At 40.2% G+C, this 25,982-nt stretch overlaps 1 protein-coding gene across 4 annotated transcripts in view; it reads right to left on the minus strand.

The window, feature by feature from the left end:
* The window catches only part of Astn2 (astrotactin 2), a 955,818-nt gene that overhangs the window by 48,023 nt on the left and 881,813 nt on the right, over positions 1-25,982 (minus strand). For all 4 annotated transcript variants that reach the window (XM_021160105.1, XM_021160104.1, XM_029476272.1 and 1 more), the window contains one exon: positions 4,179-4,320. In XM_021160105.1, the coding sequence (XP_021015764.1) occupies positions 4,179-4,320 (142 nt within the window). The remainder of the gene's footprint in view (positions 1-4,178; positions 4,321-25,982) is intronic.

A 25,982-nucleotide genomic window follows, 5' to 3' on the forward strand; every position in this document is an offset into this window, starting at 1 on the left:
CAGAAGCCAGAGAGGTGAAGGTGGGCCTGAGGCAAGCCTCTGAATGTGTGGGAATGAGCCCCCCACCCCAGGAATCAAGCCTGGTTGCTTCTGGCATGTTCACTGAGGACCCCTTGGCAGCCTGCCATTATTTGAGGAGGCAAGGCAGCCAAGACAAGACGGAGGCTAATTACCTTGAGTAATAGGAAATTGGAAAGCAGTTATAAGAAGAGTGTCTAGGCCCCTAGCCAGGTAAGGACAAGGACCTTGGATGCCTAGTCTGGCTTCTGCCATTGGTCAAAGAGGACACTCCCACTCAAGATCACCCTGGACTTCAAATATCCAAGGGATAAGAAGCTGACCCCACTGTTAGGCCTTTCTGGGACCCTCTCCCTTTTCTGCTCTTGTTTGTTTTCATTCTAAGCAAAGCAAATGAAACAAACAAGGAAATTCAATTTAAATGGGGCACGGTTGCTGATGTTTCTGGTTTGTTACAGGAGGGTGAGCTTAGGACAGAAAATCAGCCTTGACTTTCACTCCTCCAATTGGTCTCACCCTGAAGCGCTGTGTAAAATTACATGGACAGAGGGGCTGCAAAAGCAATTTGCTTTACTAGGTAAGGCATAGAAAAGGAGTTTGGATGAGAGGGGGCAGAGGCAAAGATTCAAATAAGAAATAGAGCAAAGAGACTGATATGCACTCGGATAAATAAAAGGTCCAGAGAATAACAAATGGGAAGGAAAATGACAGACACAGACAGGAATCTATAGAGAAAATAACCAGAGAAAGTTTATAAGATAACGAGATACTAATAAGGGAACTGAGAGGCCCTGTATGAGGCAAAAAGGAAGGTGATAGAAGCAGAGAAGCTCCGAGAACCAGGAGTCCCAGGACTGGGAATGAAAATAGATCCCATGGCAAACCTACAATATCCAGAACTCTCAAGCTGTAGGGACTCATATATTTGGTTGTGAGCCTAGCCTTTAATGGCTGAGCCACCTCTCCAGCCCACTGTAGGGACTCTTATGTGCCTTCATTTTAAAGTTGCTACAACTTCAGACCAGACAGAGTAGATGGAGTTTCAGCCCAGCAGAAGTGGAAGGAGCTGGGAGTGCACCCAGGATAATTCATAGGCACAGTGATTCTCTTCTCTACTGTCAGTTGAATCTTTCTGGGAACTTGGATGTAAAGGTGAGTGGCTGACTGTGCTTGCTACATATGAAAACCTGGCTTTCTGAGCCTTCCCTCCTCTGAATCTGTCCCTTCCTCTTCTCTCTCTGTCCCAGAGCACTCCTTTTAGGGTTGGTCAGACCCAGTCTTGATTCTTGCAAACTAACTTCTCTGAAGTTGTCCTTGGAACAAAAAGAAGGAGGAGGAGAAGGAGAGGAGGATGAAGAGGAGAAGGATGGGGGAAACTAATAATAAAGGATTGAAATTGAAGATCGTTAACCTTTCCTGCTGGTCTCCTATGATCAGGCAATCTGAAACTCTGTGCATCTAGTATTTTGTATTCTTATTAATAAATTTCTCTGTTCTTAAAACTTGTCAGACAGAAGTGATTCTTTCAAAAACTTTTTCAAGAGGAAGAATTTGTCACTTAGAATAGTGAAAGATCACTTGTCTGGGATCAAGTTCTAAGCACAGAGGCAGAATCAGGATTCACACCCAGGCTAGCCTGTCTCCAAAGACTGTGTTCTTTATGATGCCACATGCAGTGTCTTTGGCTCAGAAGGAAAAAAAAAAAAAACAAATTGTGCTGATGAATGAGCAAGCAGAAAATAAGAAACCCCAAGAACAGACATGGGAGCTATTTTAAAACTCAAGATCAAGTTGGTCAGACTTCACGGGAGGACAGCCGCCAGTGGGATTGGAGACTGTTCCAAACAACACCCTAGCTCCCTGTCAGAGCAGCCCAGATTCCAATGCCATTAATGAAATCTATTTCAAAAAGAAATAAATAAAACAAAAGAGTGTCCAGAGATAGGAAAGGCAAACTCATGACAAGCACATTTCCAAAGCAGAGGAAAGAAGGTGACCCTACCTCAAGAGTCGGGAAGCAGAGAGGGTGCCAGTGAACTGGATAATGAAGAAATGAGGGAAAGTCTTTATCATTTAAAAGATAGTAGCCAATTCATCAGCTGTCAGTATTAACAGATTTGAGATATTTATAAACATATTTAATTGCTTTTTATATAACAGGACTGTAGACATTAGCTAAGTTAAAATCAAGTTGCTATAGTACCACCTAAAGACAGGGCTACTTGTTCTGACTTATTGGATAAGAGCCCACCAGGTAAGGCTCTGATCGGCTTGCTATACTCACTCATCTGACCCATAAATCTCAGGACAGATGAGAAGCAGGAGAAATTCATGAGTGCCATAATCTGGTAGCAACAGAAATAACAGTTAATAGTTGTTATATTCTAACTAGGGGCTCACACCAAGTAGCCTAGAAGGATTGATGGGCACATGAATGGGTAGAAACATGGAAAGTGAGAGAATAGGTAGCCTCGAGGTGCTATGCACATTCTCATAGAGAAAGAACTGGAGACTCCGAATAAACACAGATAAAGAGCAAGACATAGATCTGAACCTAGATCTATCTGCCTCTTGTGTATGCACTTAAGGAACAGCAGAGGTATTAGAAGTGAGCCACCAGGTAATGCTCTCAAAATTCCACTTTCTCAATAGCATCATAGATTCTAGTGTTAGAGAAGATCTGACAGCATTTATTTAGCTGTGTGCTTCCTGTATTGCAAAAAATGCAGTAACTGGAGCTCATTTACCCAACACTCATGATTCTGAAGCTTTAGGGTTGTATTCTCAAAATCCAGGTTCCAGTCCTATTACATTATGACTGTAGCCATTCTTTAAGGCTGTTTGTACATCATACTTCTCTGGTTAACTTGCCCAGATATATCTGTGTACTGCAGAACCTCTATTTCTATAGTATTCCCTGATTGAAGATAAAGTTTGAATTCTAACAACTCTGAGATCGTAGAGTCAGGGTTACAAGATCCAATTCTCAGTTCACAGTGATATTCTTGAGTTTGGTCTATTGATATATTTATATGGCAGCTTATTTAAGGTTATACAACTAAATATACCCAAATTATAAATATATAGCCTTTCTTATCACTGTTAGGTTGTAAGTCATCTGAGGATAGGCTCCTTTGTATCAGACATAGGCATACCCAAGAAGACCATAGTGCAGTATGAAGACATAAAAATAATCCTTAGAAAAAGTGGGAGTGAAAAGAGAGTTCAGCGTAAGAGTATATAAATAGATGGATGAATTATATGAATAGATAAGTGGAAGAAGAGACAGGATAGATAAATGGAGGTTAGGTTAATGGTTGAGTAGATGAATAAATAAATGATGCAAATAAAAGAAGTATTTGAATAATTGTTGAAAAGTTTAGCACCTCACCAATGACAGCTTTCTAAAGGAATAAAAGGAGGTGACCTGTGACTTCATCATTAACAATATGATGAGCAGGTCTCTAGAGCTCCTTATTGTTATTTATGATGCCTGCTTCCGAATGTGGCCATATTCATAGAGGGTGGAAACAAATAAAAAACCAAAATCAAACAACAACCAAAAAAAAAAAAAAAACAAGCTTCCTATTTCCTCTTGTCTTACCAAATGAAGCTGGGAGTGAATTCTTTATGTTTGGATACAATTAGTCCAGTAAACTCTAACATATAGTTCATACAAATGTCTGTATATATGTATATTGTTACATACAGACATAAACACACACATCAAAGAAGATGTTTATGTGAACTGTATATATCAGTATAACTTAATATGTACATATATACATCTCATAGACATTATGGGAAAAAAAAAAAACAGAAAAAAGAGTAGGTAGGAATGACCAAGACAGCTCTCCCTCATAAGGGGCTCTGTGACCCTGTGTAAGCTTTTGTCCTTCTCTTGGTTGCAGATTATTCATCAGTAGAAAGAACAGAATAAAGTTTATTGTCTGGCTTCTGTGGGACCTGTAGCACTCACCTTGCATGCCTCACTGGGGTCTACATTCTAAGTAGAAGCTTCTAAACCTTTGGCTCATAAAGTTACATACAGACAAGTTAAGAAACATTGGGCTTCTCTGAAAAGAATGACTCCTGTTAGTGCTCCCAGCTTAAAGACGCCTTCATTGCTTCATCCTCCCCATGATCCCACCACCTCTTACTTGTAAAGACCATCTGGCTCCAGGCACTTGAAGATCACCGAGTAGATACTGACTTCAGGAACCTCTCCGTGGCTTCGACCAGCTGCTACACAAGATGTACCCAGGCCAGAAAGTAAGTCATCAGCAAAACTCAGGAATTCTCCTGAAAGGAGATAAAAACAAAAACAAAAACGAAAACAAAATCAAAAAGAACCAGATGAGCTCTTTAGTACAAGCCTTGGTGAAAAGAAACTACCAGGGGGAAATTTCAGATCTGAAAATATTGCAAAGTATTACCTACAGTACCTATTTGCTAAACAATTGATTGTTTTCTGAAGGTGGATTCTTGCCATGTAGCCAAGCCTGGCTTTGCAATTGTTATTCGTCTTCTTTATTCTACCCATTTTCAAAGATTATTGTTTTGAGCCACCACAACAGGCACATGATGAGTATTCAAATTTATGCCTGAATTTTTACTACCCATGAAATATAAACATTAATACTGAACTTTGTCAGATACAGCAAAGTTAAAAGGAAGTACATTGTTCTGTAACAAAATGCACGTAAGGTTAAGGGAAGTATTTCCCCTTTTGGTGTAGAGTAACTGTTGATCCTGTCACTGCCATTTTCTTCTGACTCCATGACCAAAGACTTTCTTCCCTAGACCTGCAGGTTTTTCCTTGTATACCAAAGGAGTTAGACTTAGCATAAAAGAGTCTTCTTAGCCGGGCGTGGTGGCGCACGCCTTTAATCCCAGCACTCGGGAGGCAGAGGCAGGCGGATTTCTGAGTTCGAGGCCAGCCTGGTCTACAAAGTGAGTTCCAGGACAGCCAGGGCTACACAGAGAAACCCTGTCTCAAAAAANNAAAAAAAAAAAAAAAAAAAAAAAAGAGTCTTCTTATCACATGGGCATTCTTATGTGCTCATGCGAGATTCACAGAATGGTATTCGGAGGTGGATACAGATAAGTTAGGGAAAAAGAAATATGACTGATTAGTAGTGAAAGTCACAGGCACAGAAGATGGCAATGGAAGATATGCTAAGTGCTTATGAGTCCCTGAACTTTGTCCCTGCTGAAAGCTACCTTAACCATTGGATTTAAGGAAACAGTTGAAGTTAATCAGAAAGAGAACTTTACAAGGGGAGACTAAGAATCAAAATCTGGAAAAAGTAACTGAACTTTTAGAATCTAATAATTTATTATTATCTCAGACATGAGTTCATTGATTAATTTGAATAGAGAAACTGATTTCTGCACTTTAGTTTTCTGCAATGTAAGTAAAGTATTCTAATAATTCTCAAAAAGTAACATAGATAAATGTGTAAAGACAGTCTCATACTATTTAATCAGCACAGATTTAGAGAAAACAAAATATTCAACAATATAGAAATGTCTGCCAATTGTACCTCAATGACATAAAGAGATACTTTGTAAATATTAAAATAAGTTTTTGGGAGATATGAAGGTATATGAAAGAACATTTCTGAGATGCTTAACCTAAAATAATAAAAATAGGATACACAATTGTAGAATATCATTTTGTGAAAATTTCACACATACATGATTTTAAAATAGGAGGAAGAAAAATATAGCAAATGCTTACTAGTATTTTTGAAGTAAGATAATTAAAACTTTCCTATCTCATTTTTGCTTATTCTTTGTTTTAAAGTTGTCTTCAATAAAAAAAAACTATACAGCTATTTACAAAATGAAACAATAAAACCCTGAAAATAGATAAAGTAAGAGAACCTAAATAGCCCCTTCATTCCTTTCTAATTAAAATTTGGGTAAATTAAAAGCAAAACAAAAGCATGAGGAAGTATTTTACACCACACAGAATGAAGTGTTACAAATCCTCCCATCTATTGCTTCCATACTTATATTTATATAAAAGAGTTAATTAGGTACCATAAAGAGGGGATAATGTTTCTCCCAGAAGCCATAGGTGGCCAAATAAAAAGATGCAGGACATCACCCCTCAAGTTGTTGGTCATGGGAAAGCCATAAATACCCCAAACAATACAGGATATTACTAAGGCTCTTGATTGACTACCAGAGTTCTGTGATAAGATCCTTTTATTGAAAACATGATGCATGTTGGTTATAAGCCTCAAACAAATAAAATTAGTAACTGACCATAAAACTTCCCTCCCGCTGGCTAGCTTTCATGATACCAGAAGTTTCCATACAGGCTGCTTGATAGAAATGCCAACCACAGTGTTACCAAGCTATGAATCCTGTGAACTATAATAAAAGTTACAGGAAAATATGTGTCCATGGATGTAATAGTGGTACAATTATTATTGGAGTAACCAGCTATTTTCTGGGTGAACTTAAAGTCTACTTCACAGAAGAAAAGATATGCTTGGTATTGAAAAACTGGTCACAAATCAAAGGTTCAGAAGATCAAATGTCACTGTGATGGACATGCTACTATTACGTTACTAAATGAACACATTATTAAACTGCTCTCTAAATTCATATTTCTATACTCAAAAATTAAAACAGCTTTAGAATCTTCTTTGTGCAGTATATGGTCGGTAAAGTATAAATTTACAACTGTCCAAAATACTTATGATATCAGTTGAATTCTCAGCCACAAATGAATAATATACATTATAATCCCTCCTCTTCAAGGCTCAGAGACCATCATGAAATTGGGAGCAGAAACAATGTAAGGGCCTGAAGTCAGGAATAATTAGAGCAAATAGTGTCTTCTGGATGTGACAGGACTGCTGCCCTTATGAATTCATAATAGCATGTGGTTGACTGCACAATACATACAAAAGATCAAACCATTCAGCATTTAAGCTAAGGTAGAGATTGGCTTGAGAGCCCTCTCTCCTAACTAAGGAGCTATTGAGCTGATGTCTTTTGGGGGGAGGGAGTCAGCTTTCTTTAAGAGTGTGACCTCTGGCAGATCATCCATGCCAATGGATAGTTCTAAATCCCTGAGTATATGGGTAGCACACATTGGACTAGGTGGGTTGAAAATTTAGGGTGTGTAGAAGGAGTATATGGAGTGGGTTTTTGATTAGGGGAAGGAGCAGAATGAATATGATCAAAATGTACTGTATGTATGTATGTATTTAATACCTCAAAATTACTAAAATTGTTTTTAACTGTGTTACTCATCTGTGATATCTATGAACTTCAATAAAACCCAGCACAAAATCCCCAAGTGCGCAGTAGCGGCACATCATGCATACCTTAGCAGTAGCCATGAGCTCTGTAATTGGCATTAAGACCCACTCACAAGGAGGGAAATGAAATGGTACTAGAAGTCTAGTCAACAATCCAGGGCTGATTTTTCATGGATCTTAGAGGAGAACTTTTAGCCACCTCTTTACTATACCAGCATAATTCCTGACCAGATGCTAAATATTTGTCCTTGTACAGATAGTTAAGTATAGTCCTCATCTCCTATCAAGAAAAGTATTTTTTTTTTACAAAAGATCATCAAAATACAGAGTGTGGGCCTAGACCCCATGGATATAGCTACTATGGCTCAGGGAACATTGAGGAAGAGGGAGCAGAAAGATTTTAAGAGACAAGAGAATGCAGAAGTTTGCTCTAACACTATCACATAGTAATATCAGAACCTACACCCATAAAATCGCACATAAAATGACTGCCCAACATCACTTAGGAAATAAAGCAGAGTCTAAAACCCCAACAAAACAGAACAAACAAACAAACAACAACAACAACAAAACCCAAAGTTGTTAAGAAGCAGAGGCTTGTTGACCATGAAGAGGTAAATGGAGCTCTTATCTGTTATAGCCTTAGACAGTCCATGTGACCTGTTAGCCGAGTCATAAACCACCAAACCTTTCCATAGTAAGAGGTATCAAAGCAGAATATTATATGAGACTACAATTCAGAAAGAAAAGAGAGAAATGAATAGACGGAGGGTATTGTTTAACTTGGTCTCAGGATTGGAGATCTGGCTGTTAGTCCTTGTTTTCCTACAGCATGCTTCCCTGTCTGTCTGCTTTTCAATTTATTTCCAGATAGCCATTGAAGAAATTGGCTCCTCAGGAGGGAACTCACTATTCTTGTAACTAATATGAATTGGCGGACTAGAAGCCAAAAGATGGCTGGCATTCCTTTGCAAACAGGACACAGCTTTCCAGATAGTTCTATGAATCCCAGAATCATTTGGGCCATAGATTAAAGCCTCGTAAGCACGTGAGGTCACTCTAACTTCTATCTAGCTCCAAGGATTATAAATATAGCTCAAGTGAAAAAACACAGATGACCTGAACTAGAACAACTCCCAAGGAGAGCACTATAGAAATACATAGTACCCAGCAGTAATTGCGAGTATCTGCAAATAGTGACTGAATGAAATTGGAAAGGAACGGATACTTAGTATGTATTTCACTTTCCCCTGTTAATCCTTAAGGCAACTAACAAGTTAAATGCTATCTCTCCACAGTAAAGCATTCGGGAAAGTTACAAAAGGGCTGGGGGGTGGCTTAGGCTTGAACTTTTAATCTTCCAATGTGGAAGCATCATCTTTTATACTATGCTGCCTCCTAGAGAGGATTGAAATGGGATAGTGCTGGAAAGCTGGGTTTTTCAAAGCTATCCATTTTACAGTTGAGTTCATGCCACCCTCTTAGTGCTATAGGCTTGTGGAATGTGACAATAAAAGAAATGGTCCCTGACCTTATACAGCTTGTAATCTGACAACAGGAAGGGTTGTTAAATACAAGAACAGACACATAAAGTAAACTGTAAGATTGCTTTTTTTGGCTCTGTACTTTACACTGCAATGCAACAAATGTGGAGACAGGTGAATGAATGGCTCTTTAGTGTCCCTAAGAAAGGCCTCTGGTGACTTCTCTTTGCACAAATACAGATCAGAGGAATTCCTTCACATGTATTATGGTTCCACCACATACCATATTCTGAGTCTGGCAGTATCACAATCTACTAAGTACTAAAGTAATTTAGTACATAAGGGCCCAGGCTCTAAATTTATTCTACAGAGGACTTAAACCATTCATTGTACACCCCACACACACTGCCTGCTTTTGATAGCCTCCTTTCATCTTTGCATTTCTTTCTTTTTTTTTTTTTCCGTTTTTCGAGACAGGGTTTCTCTGTATAGTCCTGGCTATCCTGGAACTCACTCTGTAGACCAGGCTGGCCTCGAACTCAGAAATCCGCCTGCCTCTGCCTCCCGAGTGCTGGGATTAAAGGCGTGCACCACCACACCCGGCACATTTATTTCTTTTTTAATCTAGAGAAATATAATGGTGAAAAATGTAATATTGCAAATATGCAAGATGTCACATATGAAGTAATCATACAAATGCCCACCCAGCACGTGGGAAGAGCTCAAAATTAGCCATTATTGGTCTTGTTTGTATTCGTAGTTGCCACTACCACCATGTAAAGAGGAGTATTTTTAGAAATTATTTTGTCCATGTTCTTTACTTACTCATGGTGACTGGAAAAATGACATTGCCCTCACTATAGTCTGAATGAGATGAAGTGGCACCTTCTCTCTTTTAACATAGAACACAGCTTTTCTCAGGCAGCATGATACACAGAACCTAAGAGCTTTTCAATTGTCACTGAATGCCCTTCTCTCCAATTTCTGATTTCTTCAACCAATATGAACAGGGCACACACATTTCCTGCGATTTTCTATGTATTTGGGCTCTGGGTCAGGTGGAGAAGTCTACTCTGCCATCATCCTAAAACTTGCAATTTCTGAGATAGATATAAAGTCCACAACAGACAGAAGAGTTTGAAAGGGTCTCTAGAGTAATATATTCTAACAGTGCTTTGCAAATTACAAAAGATGAAACCTAGGGTGAGTGATGAACACCGTGGGGGGGGGACCTATATATAGCTTTCAATCATATTAGCAACGCAAGTATGATTGAGTTTGTTACTCGATATTTGAGTTATGTGCCTGTGTATGTTTAGGTTTACATACATGAGTGCATCAGTCGACTGAGGCCAGGGGCAACTGAATCTCCCTGGAGATAGTTTCAGGTGGTTGTGAGCAATCCTCATACAAGCTCTGTCCCCCGAAGAGCCAAAGAGTAATTTGTGCTCCTAATCATCGAGCCGTCTCTTCAGGCCCATTTAGTTTTACTTTAAAAATATGAAACTGTTTATACAAACTTGGCTTAGAGGGTTTATTCCAACTTTTTAAAATGAAAAAAAATGTGTGTGTTGTGAGTGTGTGTTATTGTCATATCTCACATATGGAAGGCCAAGAATAATTTAATTTTGTGGAATCATTCTTTTTTAATGTTGTCTTTTTATTTTTATTTATTTATTATTATTATTAATCATCCCATTTGTTTACATCTCAAATGATATCCCACTTCCAGGTTACCCCTCTACCATCCTCCCATGCCACATCTGCCCTTCCCCTTCCCTTTAGCCTGTATGGGAGTAACTCCCCACACTCTCCTGCCCCATGGTTCCAGCATTCTCCTACTCTGGGGCATCAAACCTCCCCGGGGCCAAAGGCCTCCCCTCCTGTTGCTGTTGGGCAAGGCCATCCTCTGCTATATTATATATCTGGTCCAATGAAGATGTGGATGCTTGGAGCTGAACTCAGGGAACCTGGTGGGGGAGTTAGCAGAAGGACTGGGGAAGCAGAGGGGGATTGTAACCCCATTGGCAGCACAACATAGGCTAGCCTGACTACCCAGTCCTCCCAGAGATAAAACTAGCAACCAAGGAATGTACTTAGAGGAATCACTAGTTACTCAGTTTACGCATGCTAATTGCAGCATTTTAAGCTTACTCAGGGGCCAAAAACAAACGCAGCTCTTTTGCATCTGAGCCTCAAGCACCCCCTGCTTGGCTACCGTACCTGTCTTCTCCTCCCTGGCATTATGCCAGGTCTCTTGGTAAAGACCTGTGAGACTGCAGTCTGCTGCTCTTGTCTCAACTTACCCTGTTCAAGTCTCTTTAACAGCTTTCTTTTCTGTTTTGTTTTGTTTCTCCTTTCTTGAAAGCAGATAGGGAGTTAGGAGTTGTTGTAAAGGAATGTGCCTGTTCCCCATTACAGCTCTTCAGGGGCTGCAACCCGAGTGGGCTAGAGCCAGACCCCCACACATTTCTTTATCCACTCACACTCTCCTTGTGTTCCACAGAAAAGGTTAACAGCCATTCTGCTGCAGATTCAGCATGAACCAAAAAAGCGCTGGGTGATTTTCTTAAAAGCCTCACCCCCTGCCTCTATCTTCTCCCTCCCTCTCCTTTCAGCAACCCACCAACCCTCCTGCTTGTTCCCCCCTCCTGCTCCTCCACTTCACCCCTTCTTTTCCTATTGGGTTGAGGTCACAGTCAAAGGTGGCCACTAGAGCAAATTGAAAACAGGTTGGGAACAAAGCAAGCAGAGAAATGCAAAATGGAAGGGGATCTCAGGTGGGAAGAAAGGTCTCCAAGTCTTGGACTCCACACTTTTCAGAAAATACCAGAACTTTTGGCGACTTCTCTGTAAACTGCAAATACCCTTGGGCAGGACAGCAAGAAGGTTCTCCCTCCCCACACTTCTCTGACTTTTAAATTGGACAAATGAAGACATGCATTCTGAGAGCTTATCAGTAGAAAAATATGCTTCAGGGCCTCACACCTATCAGCTCCAGTTGGTGTGTTTCTTCTACAACATGATGCTGTTTTAAATCACAGGAGCCAGTGATAATGATTCTTTCCTTTATTGTGATAGCAGTACGAAGTAAAGGAAACAGAGTTGGTTGAGGGGTAAAGGAAGTCTAGTTTTGAATCCAGACTCACCATTTATGAACTGTGTAGTTTATCCAGGAATGGATGACTATACTCTAAGAGGCAGCTTTTTCATCTGCAAAGGAGATGGGCATGTGTATTTCAGAGAACCAGGCAAGAAGTAAAGGAGCTAAGAGTATACATAATCCCTTGTTATAGGATGCTTTGTATATGTTGCTGGTCCTTCATTCCTGCTACCTGACTCCCAGCAGTTCTCAGTTATCTATGTGATGGATAAACTCATCATATTCAAACTCATTTGCTTTTCAAGGCACCATATAATACATCATTCTTCATTTCCTGGTACATTTGGGGAATATAAATACTTCTAAAAGATGAGAACTTGAAAGAAGAGAAACAAAGGAAGTGTTTATTTCTTTTTATGGAATCAATGATGGCAGACACCTTCACTTACATTCTCAAGTTAAATGCTTCCAGCAACTGATGCTTATAAATTGAGTACAACCAAATGAATTTCGTTTGTTATGCTTTTACAGGGTAGAGAATGGGTTTCAGGAAGTTTAATAATGTGCCTAGGAATGAGGAAGTAAAGGGTAGATGTTAGGGACCCAAAATCTTCATGTTGTCTGCTACATATTGGCCTGCAGACCATGAGATGATTCCTTCAAGAACTGTGGACCACTGCCGTGTCACTGCAAGCTGGCCATGCAGTTGCTGACAGAATTCTGTAAAATTCACTTCCCTGGTTGACTCCTGGATCTTATTCCCTCAGTCCCAATGGCATTAAAAAGAAGATTCTCTTGGGAAATCCATGCTGCTTTCTGGGTTATGACCTTTCAGTAGTAAATAAGACTCGCATAGTGTAGTAGAGACCAGTAGAAAATAATCAATGGTGGGCTAGCTTATGTACATCCACAGTCCCTGTGAGCCAGACACGTTGGCAAATGGACTTTTGATTCATCTGCATGCACACTCTATTAGACATGTGTTGTTCTTACCTGCTCAAAGTCACCATCCTCTTGGGTTGTAGGTCCATTGGAGAGTTTAGTCTACACTAATCTCCATTTATATCCTTTAAGTAGAGGTAAGGCCTCTTCTATTATTCTGAAGTTGATGTATGTTCAAAGGCCATACATTCCATGTCAGAGACAAAACAATAAATGGTCCAAGGACTCAGCAGTTACAAGTGCTGACTATTCTTCCAGAGGGCCTGGATTATATTCCCTGTACACATAGGGCAGCTCTTCAGTGCCAGGGAATCTGAAACCTTTTCTAGCCTCCATGAGCATTAGGCACACACAATGTGTTGCACAGAAACACATGCAGGAAACCTGCATAAAGACCAAGTCATGATAATATCATTTGAAACCTAGGACCCAGTGACTTCTAAAGTTTGAGGTACCCTTGGATATTACGATATACAGGTCAGATCTTTTCCTTTTCTGCCAAAGGTGGTTCCATGTGCTTTGTGTCACTTGCCACCAGGAGTCCCACAGATCTGTATCATTCAGGTTATGCTCATGACTGTCATTGTACAAGTAAAAACTAATAGTTAAAAAATATAAAATTATTAGCACAAAGTCTTATTCTGTCTAAATTCAATTCTCTCACATTCTAAAACCCAGAGGTTGCCTATTATAAAACACTCAGTAGAAAGAAGAAGGCAGCTTCTCCTCGTCTATAATAATCCACTACCTCGGAAGTACTGTCTTCTTTGACCCCTTCAGTTCCTTATTGTCTCTGTTCTTCCTTCCTTCCCCACACATGCCAGTCACACAGTGTTCCTCTTCCTCTAACACAGCAAGCATAAAGCTGCCCCTGCGCCTTTACACTTGTGATTTCAGTATCTTGGTAGCACACTCATCCCCTCTTCTTACCAAGATCATGTATGTGTCACTTCTTCAGAAATATATATTGTGATTCGCCATTCTAAGGGATGAACTTTAGCTTCTAGCCCTGTTTTCCTCTTTTACTTCAATTAATGCCTCTCACAAGTAATGAATTGTTGTACTATTTGCATCTGTGCTCTGTGGAGTCCACGAGGAAACTCTCTTAGAATGGTGTCAGCCAGTACACAACAGGTTCTCCATAAATATTTGTCCAGTGAGTAAATAGATCTATTGCATCCTGTAAATTAAACAAGACTGGAAACACAAAGAAGAATGTCTTGTTTGCATTCTCTTAAAGCACATGCACTCTTGCTCTCTTCTTCTCTTGCCTCTGCTCCCGTTCTTTCCCCATTCCCCTCCCCCTCTCTCTTCACATGCTCATTGCTGGCCTCTACTCCTCTTCTCTCTCTCTCTCTCTCTCTCTCTCTCTCTCTCTCTCTCTCTCTCTCTCTCCTCCCTCAATGCCCTTCTCCATGCCTTGAATAAACTCTATTCTATACTGTACCATCATGTGGCTGGTACCTCTGGGGGAAGTGTGCCCAAGAGGCAACCCCTTCCCCCACACCATACTGTAACCTCCACCAAACCTATCTCTGGTCTCCTATCATTTTTTTTTTTTTTATAAAACACAACATTGGTGATGAAACCCTAGATTTAGAAACTTGAAGGCTCACATCCACTGATGCCACATTGAGAGTCATCACCCATTAGACCTACCCACCCAAACTTTGGATACTTGGTCTCTATCCAATGCCCCCTTAGCTGAGCACCATGTGGAGACCCTTGGCTGTTGACTGTATACAGAATGTCCCTAGTACAAGGCTGCCTGACAGGAAGGAAATGAACCTGAGCTCTAGCAGGGACCAGAGTCCAAGTATTCTAAGGTACAAGCCCATATTCAGAAGTCCTGCACAGCAGGTTAGTGTAGTCTTCACTGCATCTAAGACATCTAAGAAATGTCTCTTTGCAATAGAGACAACATAGAAAACCATAACTGATCAAAATGCAGAGTTGTGGAGCCCAGTCTCAGTGAGAACATCTACAAAGGCTCCTACATCTAAGGCCCAGGGAACAGTGTGGAAGAGATGGCATAAAAATTATGAGAGCCACAGGCTCAGGGAATTTTGTAAGACTCTATCTGCTGTGAATGTCAGAAGCCATGCCCCAAAAGTATCACCCATGTGACTGCCTAAATGTAAGTGGAACAGTATCAAAAGACATACCAAAGTGGACTGTGGGACCATGACCAAGGATGGGGGATGTCATGTGACAAACTCCAGGAATCAGACTCCAGAGACCAGCATCAAGGTACAGATCTGCATTTATATCACAGCTCATAAGCTTATAGACAGTGTTTGAACCAATCCCAAACACCTAAATCCTCAGCCCAAAGAGGGGGAGCACATAGTTACATCTTAGAACTTCTGGGAAGATGGAGGATGCAGCCACTACTCTGGCCTTGGTTCTTTTTTGCTGGCTTACTGGTGTTCCATGAGCCATCTTAGATCTAATGCCACATAAAGGCAAATCAGAAGTCTTTGAGAAGTTGCAGGAGCCTGTGGTGCCTCACTCTCCATCCCACTTTTTCCTTCACAAGGCTAACCTCCACATCCCCACAGTGGACAGGGAAAAGCCCATGAGGCCTTAACCCTACACAAAAAAAATTGTAGACAACCAAGAAAAGCTGGGAGCTGGGGAGGTACTCTTCCCCAGAGAAGAGCCTACCAATTTGTTGTCCAGCACTAAATGGTCAGTCCTGAAAAAATACACACAAGCATCATTATATAGACTGCACAGTTTGTATTTAGGAATATGCAGCTTCCCTGAAGGCATGGTACACAGAGTTTTCACTTCTTGCTTTTAGGAATCTCACACCTTGGACCTACCAAAGAAAAGTCACCTCCTGAATGTAGTTCAAGCTGCTTCCACAGGCCACATGCTAGTCTTTCTGAGTAGGGACTGCTCAAGCGAGGGTAAGTGTGGTGCAGGTAATTGACTATCCCCTCAGAGGAATGAACTTTAAAAGACTTTTCTTGACTCTCTGTCCTCCTGAGTGCCAAGTGGGGTGGTTAATAATGCGTTGAAAGCATCTGCTCAGTTATCCTTGTTACAGCTCAGAGCTGCAACAAGTGAAACACAGACTATCTTGGGGTGTCAGTTGAAGCTGACAGCCTGGCCCTTCATTCCAGTTATGTCCTCGCTTCCTCTCCACGGCTGATGGCCAGGAGTAGATAGCCAATTTATAAGGTGATCAAAGTCGTACAACTTGAATGTTCTGCTCAAATAAAAGCAGCAGCAATCATCAAATCCGAGAAATCAAATCTGAACAGAGTCTGCCATTGTCTCCAATTTGTGGTAAGCATTTAAGGCTGGGAGTTTCAGTGCCGATGGGACTTGTGTCTTGTATAGGCAATCAATCCAGAGATGCACACAAGTAAGTGGAGAGAGTTTGATGGAGCTGTACTCAGTACAGTTTCCTGTTCCTTGTTCCTTACTGGGGCCAGTGCAAGCAGCCTTCTGCTTTTTCTTCCAAAGTTGCTAACCACAAAGGAGGCACAGGAAACTCTAGTGTCTTTCCTAAAAGGCTGTAAGCCCTTCCTTTGGAGTATCTCTTTCTTCTTTCAGTGGTATTGATAATACAAGCAGATCAGCTCTGGTTCATAAGGACAAAAAGAGTACCTGCTAAGCTTGGATGTATATAGCTTATTCAGGAGGTGATCCCAAGAAGCAGGAATAGAGAAATAATTGAGAAAAAAGATAAGACAGGGTTAGTGTCTAATATAATGGTCAATCTGGTTTGCTCCTTGTCTGTGGGGACATTTGACAAAGTGAATGGGACATCTTTCAGAGTTGTCCTGCTGGAAATCAAGGAACTGGAGGACTCAGCCTCTTGGAGTGTTAAAATGTGGTCTTCCTGGACCCGGGGTGCTCCCTCAGTCTTGTGTTAGGCTGTGGAACATAATGTGATCATGGGTCTGAGACGACTGCCAGCTGGAGGTGATCCTGAACTGATCAAGACATATTTGGATGAAATATCTCTGAGACGAGGGGATATAACAGAGCCTCAAGCACACTGTCTACAATGATGCATTCTTTGCTTTTGAGGAGTTTAAAGAACAATTGAAGTGCTTTCCTTATTGATACATAGGGCTAATTTGTGAAATCTACGGTGGTCAATGTTCACAAGCAGTTGCAGGACACCCACTAGGTGCTATAGAAATGCTCACAGCTGCAGACTTAGGTCTGAGCCACATGAACAAAGCCCTTTTCCTGTGCTGTTCACAGCTTAGCAAGGGAGAACTGTGAGGGCTGCTTTTGTGTGAGACCCACCGAGGAGTCCTGCAACTTATTATTAATACATTCTTTAATAGTCCTAAGTCCAGCATTAATATGCACTTGGCTAATGGTGCCCTTCCTTCTCTACAGTTGGATTAATTATGGCCATAAAAGCCCTCGTCATCTCCACAGTCTGCTGGACAAATGATGCTAATGCACTTGGCTGCAGTGGGTATTACTACCATGTGTGAGGAGAGCTGATTTGGGGACCAGACTGGGAAACATGAGGAAACCAAATATCCCCACCCCAGTCCATTTGCTCTTAAGGACTAAATGTGTGTCTGCTGCCCTTGATGAACTCATTCATGGACCGCTTTCTTTCTTTGCTATTGCTAAGTCAAATTCTCAGATGTTACACTGCTGTAAAGAGGGAGAACTAACCATAGAAAACACCGTACAGAACATACTTCTTTGGGGTCAATTCAGCTCTCCTCACACTCCCAAGTGTTCAGCCCTGGACTGAGCACTTCAACTAACATCTTTCTCTCAGTCTGAACAGGTGAACCCCCATGAAGTTGCTGCTGGCAGGCTCACAGTGGGATGAAACAGCCCGTGCTGGGTTGAACAGACAAGGCTAGAATTATTGTTCTCCACATGTGAGAAAGGAAAAGAACAGCTCAGAAGTTGGGGTCAGCTGCCCAATCACACAGCTACTTCCAGCACAGCAAAACTCTGATTTGATGCCACATTCTCCTCATTCCAAACATGCAGGGTTGTTTTTACTTTTGTTTTCAACACCACACAATTTTAAACTGTCCTGTCCTATCATCCTCAAGTCACCTTGTCTCTAAAATGAACATGTCAGTGTTTACTCTGTAATGAGTTTATAAAGAGCAAAGTAAGTCTATGGAAGTACTTTCCAGTCTTCAAAGTGGGATGCAGACGTAAGAAGTTGTACTAAGAGAAACACACACACACACACACACTACCATCTCTCTTAATGGTCAAGTATATAATTATGAAATGTCAATGTCCAGCCCTAAGGACACAGCAGGGATAAAGAAGTGTGGGAGTGAGGGGCCTTTACAAACTCAGAAATATACTTACACTGTGGAGGAATTGCAGAGTCAATGAACCCATAGACTCCACACACAGAAAGTAGTTGGGGAATTAGGATGCTGTAAATATCTAGGGTTAACTTGGGGACTCAAGAATTCTTCTCCCATTATCTTCATTATGCTCACATTCTATTCTTTCTTCTGTGCAGCTGATTTTCTTCCTCCTCAGAGCTCTCTGTACTATCCCATCTAATTTGAACTCACACCAACTGCACTTAGCTGTGTTTTTTTTCATCTTAGAACTCAATCCTTTCATCACTAGGAAAACTTGCAGTTGCTGTCAGTTGGTTTATTGCTTCTTCCATGTTTCATTATTAAAATGCTAGTTCTATGGTTTGGAATCTTTGTACATCCTGTTCTTAATATCCCCATGTCATGGAGAATGCAGTAATTACTCACTAAAGATCTGCTGAATAAATGGAAGGAGGGAGAGGTAAGGCTAAAGAGCTAATGATTCTAGAGAAAAATTGCAAACATGCTAGGAAAGCTCGTGGTCATCTTTCAAGTGCTTGCTCATCAATGATATCTTATAAAAAGCTTGATACCACTTGTCTACACCCTGTAGGGTTGAGGGAGCCTACCTAGTCTATATTCCTATATTTCAACTGGATCTCTGGTCATTGTGGTACTTAACTCGTTTTTATAAGTTTTTCTCTGTTCCCCGTGGACGGAGAAACATTGTGTTAATGACATCATCCTGTATTATTTATGATATGAACCCTATTGTTTGAAATTATTCAGAATAAGTGGGTCAATGTACAAGCATAGCTTCCTTCCTCATTTGGAAATGAGTGAATACGGTGAAGGCTCAGGAATGTTAGTGCTTTCTTGTCCATCAAACTTTTAGTGATGTTGGAAAGACTCATCCTGTAATGTTGCTGAATAATATATAAAAAATAAGTGAGTAGGGTCTTGGGAGATTGGTCAGTCTTTCTGTATCCTTGTGAGATGCTGAATGAATTATCTCACCCACTTCTGCATAAAGAAATGTCTACAAAAGGTGAACTACTCACCAGGTTCTCTTTCAGTGTTTATACGATTTGGATTTACAAGTTCATCCAACATTTCACCTTTTCAACTTACACATGTATTTTCCTCTGTTTTCCTGGTTCCTCTGTCTAGCTAAATGTTCCTTATCTTCGAAAAAAGTCCTATTTAACATTATTGGTTCTTTTTTTCTCCTTAATATTAGAAACTTAACTTACATCCTAATCCAAACTGAAGAAATATTCCACCACTAAGCTACATCCCATTTGTCTTTTCACTTTTGAATGTTGAAAGAGTGTCTCACCAAGTTGCTTAAACTGTTTCTGCTTATAGCCCAGACAGCCATTGAGTTTGCCATCCTCCTGTCTTAACTTCTTGAGTAGCTCAGATTAAACGCTTGTGCCACCAAGTCTGGTTTAATGTTATTGTTTAGTGATGTTTTGTCAACCCTATCAATTCTACCCAGACTCTCTTCCTGTCATTCACACTGTATTCCTTTAATACTGTGACTCCTTCTCCCTTGATAACAAAGGGAGAAGGAGTCATATCTGTATACATCTGTCTCCTTTGGCAAAGCCCTTAACCCTTTGCCAGCAACACCCACTGTCTTGTCATATCTAACCTTCAAAAGGTAAAGCTGAGCTGAGTACAAGGTAAGTGTGAAAATTCCCATTACACAGAAGAGAAGGAGAAAACACAGGAAAGAAATGCATCCATCTAAAGATATACAGGAACTAGATAATTTCTGAACTTCTAATTCTCAGCTTAAATGGGAGTACCCTGTGCTCCTGTCTCTTCATTTGGGCAAAGAGCTGAACATTATAGCCATTCTACAGGACCTAGCCACAACTCTCCATTTCTGAGCCTTCTACACATAAGCACTGAGTTCATTTAACAATGACATTGATTAAGGGCACCCCACAATGCATTTTTGGGGGGGGGGGAACACCATGAAGTCACACTCTCCAAAGGCTGGGTTTGGAATCCTGACTCTCATTTTCTACACCTGCAAAATGGAAGCGAATAAACCAACTTCAACAGAGCCAGTAGAATCCTATCTGGGACTAATTGGAAGTGTAATCAAAGCATGTGGCATGATGCCAACACTCCATGAGTGGGAGCTTCATTGGCATCATTATTGTTATGAAAAATACCAATTCATGAGACATTTCCTATGAGATAAGTAAAAGAAAGCCCAGCAAATTTGAGAAAGTAAGCTGCCCTCCTGAATTTAGCACATCTTACCCTCCTAAACCACACCAGTAAGAAGGCGCCCAAAGATTAGAAATTGCTGAATGCTCAGTTTCCTTTTCTTTTCTAAGTATAAACTTCAAAGCCAGTGGTGAGAGATAGCAGGGGTATTTGCAGCATATAAACAAGCCTCTGCTTTCTCATTCTCCAGTGGTAGGAGAAAAATTCTCTTATCAAACTCATAAGGACCCTACAAAAGGAGCCTTTTTTGGGTCCCCAACAATGAACTAGGGGGCTTCAATTAGGTCCTGAGGCCATTTCCTTCCCTGAACACGTTTCCTTACCATTCATGAACACACACACACATACACACACACACACACACACACACACACACACACACTTCCTGCTTCCCATCCATTCCTGGAAGAAACCAATTTACAGATGGGTGGAGAAACACCCTGGGCAAAAAATGAGTCAAAGTTTCTGCTCATGCAAATAACACCATTTCACCAGGCTGACATGAATCATTAATAAGAGGTAGGATTGGGAGGTGATAGAAAAGGGTAAATTTCCAAGTGTTTGTGTGTGTGTGTGCAAAATGTGTGTGTGTGGGGTATATGGGAGAATGCAAAATGTAAAAAAGTAGTGAGGGAGAAATTAAGAGAGAGTTAGATAGTTAAAGATATGAAGATACAAACATAGACAGAAGCAGAGGAGAGAAGGAACAAAGAGAGAGGGAGACAAAGGAAGCAGAAAAAGGTGGCAGTGAGGACTAGAAAAGACAGGGAGAAAGCAAGGAAGGAAATAAGGAAGCTAGAGAATCTCCATTAGAGAAAAATGTCCCAATGCATTTGGGAAAAGCAATTTTTGGTGACTCCTGTTCCCACCTTTCACCAGAGTGGATGGTTTAATGTCACAGAAAACAGTGAGGAGGTGACGACCACTTTCACCCACCTCCCTCCGTCTGCATCTCCCTTGTGCATGATGCTGTCCTTCCCAATTAAGCTGACTCCTTTGATGCCAACTTACATGTGATATTTCTTTTAAATAGAAAAGACATACCAAGGAAGCTCTCTCTTTGGTCTACAGTGTAAGTTATAAAAGCATTTCTAAGATGGGAAATTTTGGTGGGTGAGTTTTTCCTACTCTTAAATACAAGCCTTGGATTACAATGAATGAGTAAGCATGTTTTATAAGTTTCTAACTCGTACCCACACCTGTAGGTTTGCAGCATCTGTCTGTCTGTCTATCTATCTATCTATCTACCTACCTATCTATTAATATGTATACATATATGCATGCACATTAATATGCATACACATACATATATAGAGATTTAGATGTACATCTTTTTGTTCATATAAAGTATATATATATATGAACAAAATACAGACACAAAAATAAGTATGCAAATACATTTGTGTATGTGTAATTATCTTAACATCGAACAGTTCACTATACTTTCAATAAGAATCTTTTTTCATTTGATCATTATAGCCATTCTAGGGAGGGTAGGTAGGCAATCACTCTTGGCTTGCAGGTACCTGTAATTGAGGTAATGGTTCTGGAGACGCACATATCTCTAATACGTTATAGTTTCTGGCAAAGTTTCCTATTTCCACAATCCCACAAATAGATTTCATGAGCTCAGATGATAGAGCATCAATGTCTGGACCTTCAAGAACTGGAATCAAAGGAAGTCAGAAGTGCCATAACATTTAGTGCTTCATTTTCAAAACATAGTTTTCTTTTTTAAAATTTTATACCTTTAAATTTTATACTGTATTTACTTGACTTCTACTCTACCTCTTATCCTCCAACTCTTTCCAAATCCTCCAATCCTTCTCAAATTCAGAGATCAACTGACCATTCTGTGCCCAGCCCCAATTAATACATCTACCATGTAACTGCTACTCCTCAAGTCTACAGACTGCAACATTAAGGAAAGCCAGTCATAGTTGGTTGCAGTCTCAAAACAAATCGTAAAAACATGTTTTATTGGGATGATGGGCATCAGCATCGTAGACTGTGAAATCCTGTTTCCTACATTTGACACCCCTAGGAGCTGGGCTCAGCCAAATACAAAGCAGACAGAACAGCATGAACAGGAGAAAAAGGCAAGTAGTCACTAATGGAATGACCTGTATTTTGAAGGTTGGAAAAGAAGGCTCATTTTACTTAAGGAACAGATATAACAATAATTAATGTTATAAGCACATAATTTTTCCTGTTTGATGTGGTACATATACGAGGGTCATATATTAGCTGATGCTTTTTTTCCCATTTTGCCTTTCAACTGATCCTATTATTACAAATGACAGTGAAAATTGATATAACATATCTACTTTTAGTATTTCCCCATTCCTTGTAGTTCACATTTTCCAACTTATTTCAGCTTTACAGCAACTCTGAGTTCACTATTTACATAATTTGCAGACAAGTTTATCACAATTCAGAGAGTTTAAGTACCTTGCCCATATCATGTCAAATTGTAGATTCATGATTGGAGTTTTCTAGAAAAGAGTGGAGAGTAGAGATACCCTCATATTCTCTGAGGTTGAATGGAATAGTTTTCATTCTCAGTAAATATTTAGTATCCCTTCACACCAGGGTGATTTAATCTCATATGGTGCACTGACAACCAGGTAAGAGAAAGATTTCTTATGGTCACCTCATGCAGAGCCCACAGAAGAAACCAGAGCAGATCTCTGACTTAATCGGTGTGTGTTCCATTATCCAACATTTTACTCATCTCATTAATTACATTGAGGATGTAGATGATGAGGGTTCTCTCAGACAAATATCCAAGGACTCTTTCCTCTGGTGGCACACACTTTGCTCTCCTCTAACTTTTCTGATAGCCATCTTGCTTCCCTAGTTCCTCTCTCCTTCTCAAAGAGCTCAATTGATGTAAATAGTGTGGTGAAACATGTATTTTTAAAACAAGGCATAAACCGAACTACACCCAAACCAGTAGTGTATTATGATAAAGAACTATCTTCAGACTCCGGTTCAAATGCCTTTCTTTCTTTCTTTCTTTCTTTCTTTCTTTCTTTCTTTCTTTCTTTCTTTCTTTCTTTCTTTCTTTCTTTCTTTTTCTTTCTTTCTTTCTTTCTTTCTTTCTTTCTTTCTTTCTTTCTCTCTCTTTCTTTCTTTCTTTCTTTCTTTCTTTTATTTTTTTTGTAAAGTAGAAAAAAGAAATATATCCATTTCAGTGTACTGTTTTTAAGATTTGATATAGTATAAACTGTTTAGGCAGGACCGACAAGATGGCTCAGCAACCACATGGTGGAAGGAGATAATTGAGTATTACAAGTTGTACTTTGTAGGACACATGTAAGACAATTTCCACATATGCCATGGCATCCCAAACAGGCACAAGCACAAATCCTTTTATCTATGTCAACTCCTCATTATTCTGTGACACAGGAAACCCAAGAGCTTACTTCTTCTCCAGTAACTTCTCCTTTCTATCTACTCATTCTACTTCCATAAATTGTACTCCTTGATACTCCTTGAGCATGTTCCAGGGCCTTGGCTATCACTCTGTTCTCAGTCCTCTGAAGGCTCATCCAGATAGCCATATGTTCACTCTCTCACATCTTTCAGGCTTTTATTCAAACATCACCTTGACAAAGGGAATCATCATCTCTCAACATCCTCCTTTTTTTAATGAAACACAATTAATACATGAAATTGTTTTGTGCAATTCTAATTTTACCATAATCTTTAGCTCCATCTGAAACATATGCTCCATGGTATCCTTGGCTTCTAGGATAGTATCTACCTTACAGTATCTACTCAATACATGGCTTCTGAATAATTTAAGGGCTCACGTTGGTAACAAAATGGTTCAAAGCCCTTCATCTGAAGGGTAATATAGCTGACATCATTGAACTTAACTGTCGAACTCCATCCAGTGTATTTTCACCTCCACTGATGTGGGTTTCTTATTATTTCTGCCTTCACTTCCAAGTCTATATTAAGAATTAAGTGAGAAGTCACAGGAGATGGTGAAATGTGGAGTGATCTTCCAGTGTTTTTCCTACCTAGACACAGGGAAAAAAAAAGAACCCTACTTGAAAATGAGCACCAGAGCTAATAGTGACCAACCAACCACTAGCAGCCAAAGTAAGGGAAGGAATGATCTTCAGTTTGGGAGAATGAAAGAGGACAGGGAAAGAATATCTCCAGTCATCTCCAAAGCCCCTAGGAGTCAGACATGTGTCCAGTTGCCCTTTCAGTGTTATTTTCACTCCATAAAGAGGATATGGCTTTATTGCCTCCACATTTCCATTTGCCTATTGGTCATGGCTAAGTCCTGCAGGGTAGGGAGCAGCTTGCTGACTATTAGATCTCTGGAGAGGAAAAGAAGTCAGGTGTGAACTTGGGCTACAATTTGCCTTCATTTAACTCTGTGACTCACCTTCCCTTACTGGACTTTGTTTTCTCTTCTATTTAAAGACTCTTTGGGCTTAGACAAGTTCTGAGGATTGGTTTGGAAGAAGTCATGTAAAAAGAGACATGTGCCAAGTTGCTGTAAGTCAGGCGCCACTTCATTGTGCTCTAAGAGAACTTTTCTAACCCTTCTAGTCACTCCAGGAGATTGCCATCATCATGCTTATTTTTACACTAGTTAACCCCAAACTCCATAGATTGTATATAATGGATTGGAGACTAGAACTCACAAGTATTAACATTTTTTAAATTCATAACCTTAAAATGTTTATATTGTCATTTGGATCAAAATGAAGTCCTATAGAGAACAATGAGGTGGATCCCATCTTTTCCAGGTGCAACAAACAAAAGAGGCACAGAAAGAGGAAAGAGTTCCTGAAGCCATGAAGAGGAATGAAAGCAGACTAATTAGAATGGAGTCAAATTTGTTAAACTAACCCAGAAAGAGAATCTATATTCCAATGTTCTATGGATCTAGTGTACAAAAGTACCTAGAGAAAGTACCTTTCCATGCCTTCCTATGCACCATGGCATATATACTCAGTACCAACAAGCACTGCATATTCAAAATACTTGGAGATGCTATAGCCATTTACTTAATTAATAAAAGAGTAAATGGTCTTCCAGTCAAGACCTCTCTCTCCTGAGCTGTTCTCTCTCTTTCCTCTCTCCCTGAACTGTTCTTGGCATCTCCCTATGCTGGGACTTTTGTTCACACTTTTTTCTTTGATACATTCTTTCCATTATTCTCCTGACTCAAACCTTAGGCCCCAGCTTTAAGAATCACACTCATTCCTACTTTCTTTTCCCAGTCCTCCCATCCTTCATTATCTTATCAGCTTGGGAACACTTGAGAACTTTTCTAAGCCTTAGTCATTTCAACCATGCAGTCGGAAAATAAGAGTCTCCAGAGAGCTGTTGTGAGAATGCTGGTGTCACATGAATTCAAAGATGTAGAGATCACATAGTCCCTGAGTGGAGATGACACTATTCAGCCTCATTGTCACTTAATCCAGTTCTACAGCTTGAGGGAACTTCAGTGTGTTCCACTCACTCTGATAGAATTTCATTTCTCACTGAAAAGTCACTTCAGCAGTACTAGTCAAGAGCTTCTCCTCTCTCTGTCTCTTTGTCTCTCCCTCTCTCTCTCTCTCTCTCTCTCTCTCTCTCTCTCTCT

The sequence above is a fragment of the Mus caroli genome, chromosome 4 (genome assembly GCF_900094665.2).
Source record: "Mus caroli chromosome 4, CAROLI_EIJ_v1.1, whole genome shotgun sequence".
In the NCBI taxonomy this organism is placed as follows: Eukaryota; Metazoa; Chordata; class Mammalia; order Rodentia; family Muridae; genus Mus; species Mus caroli.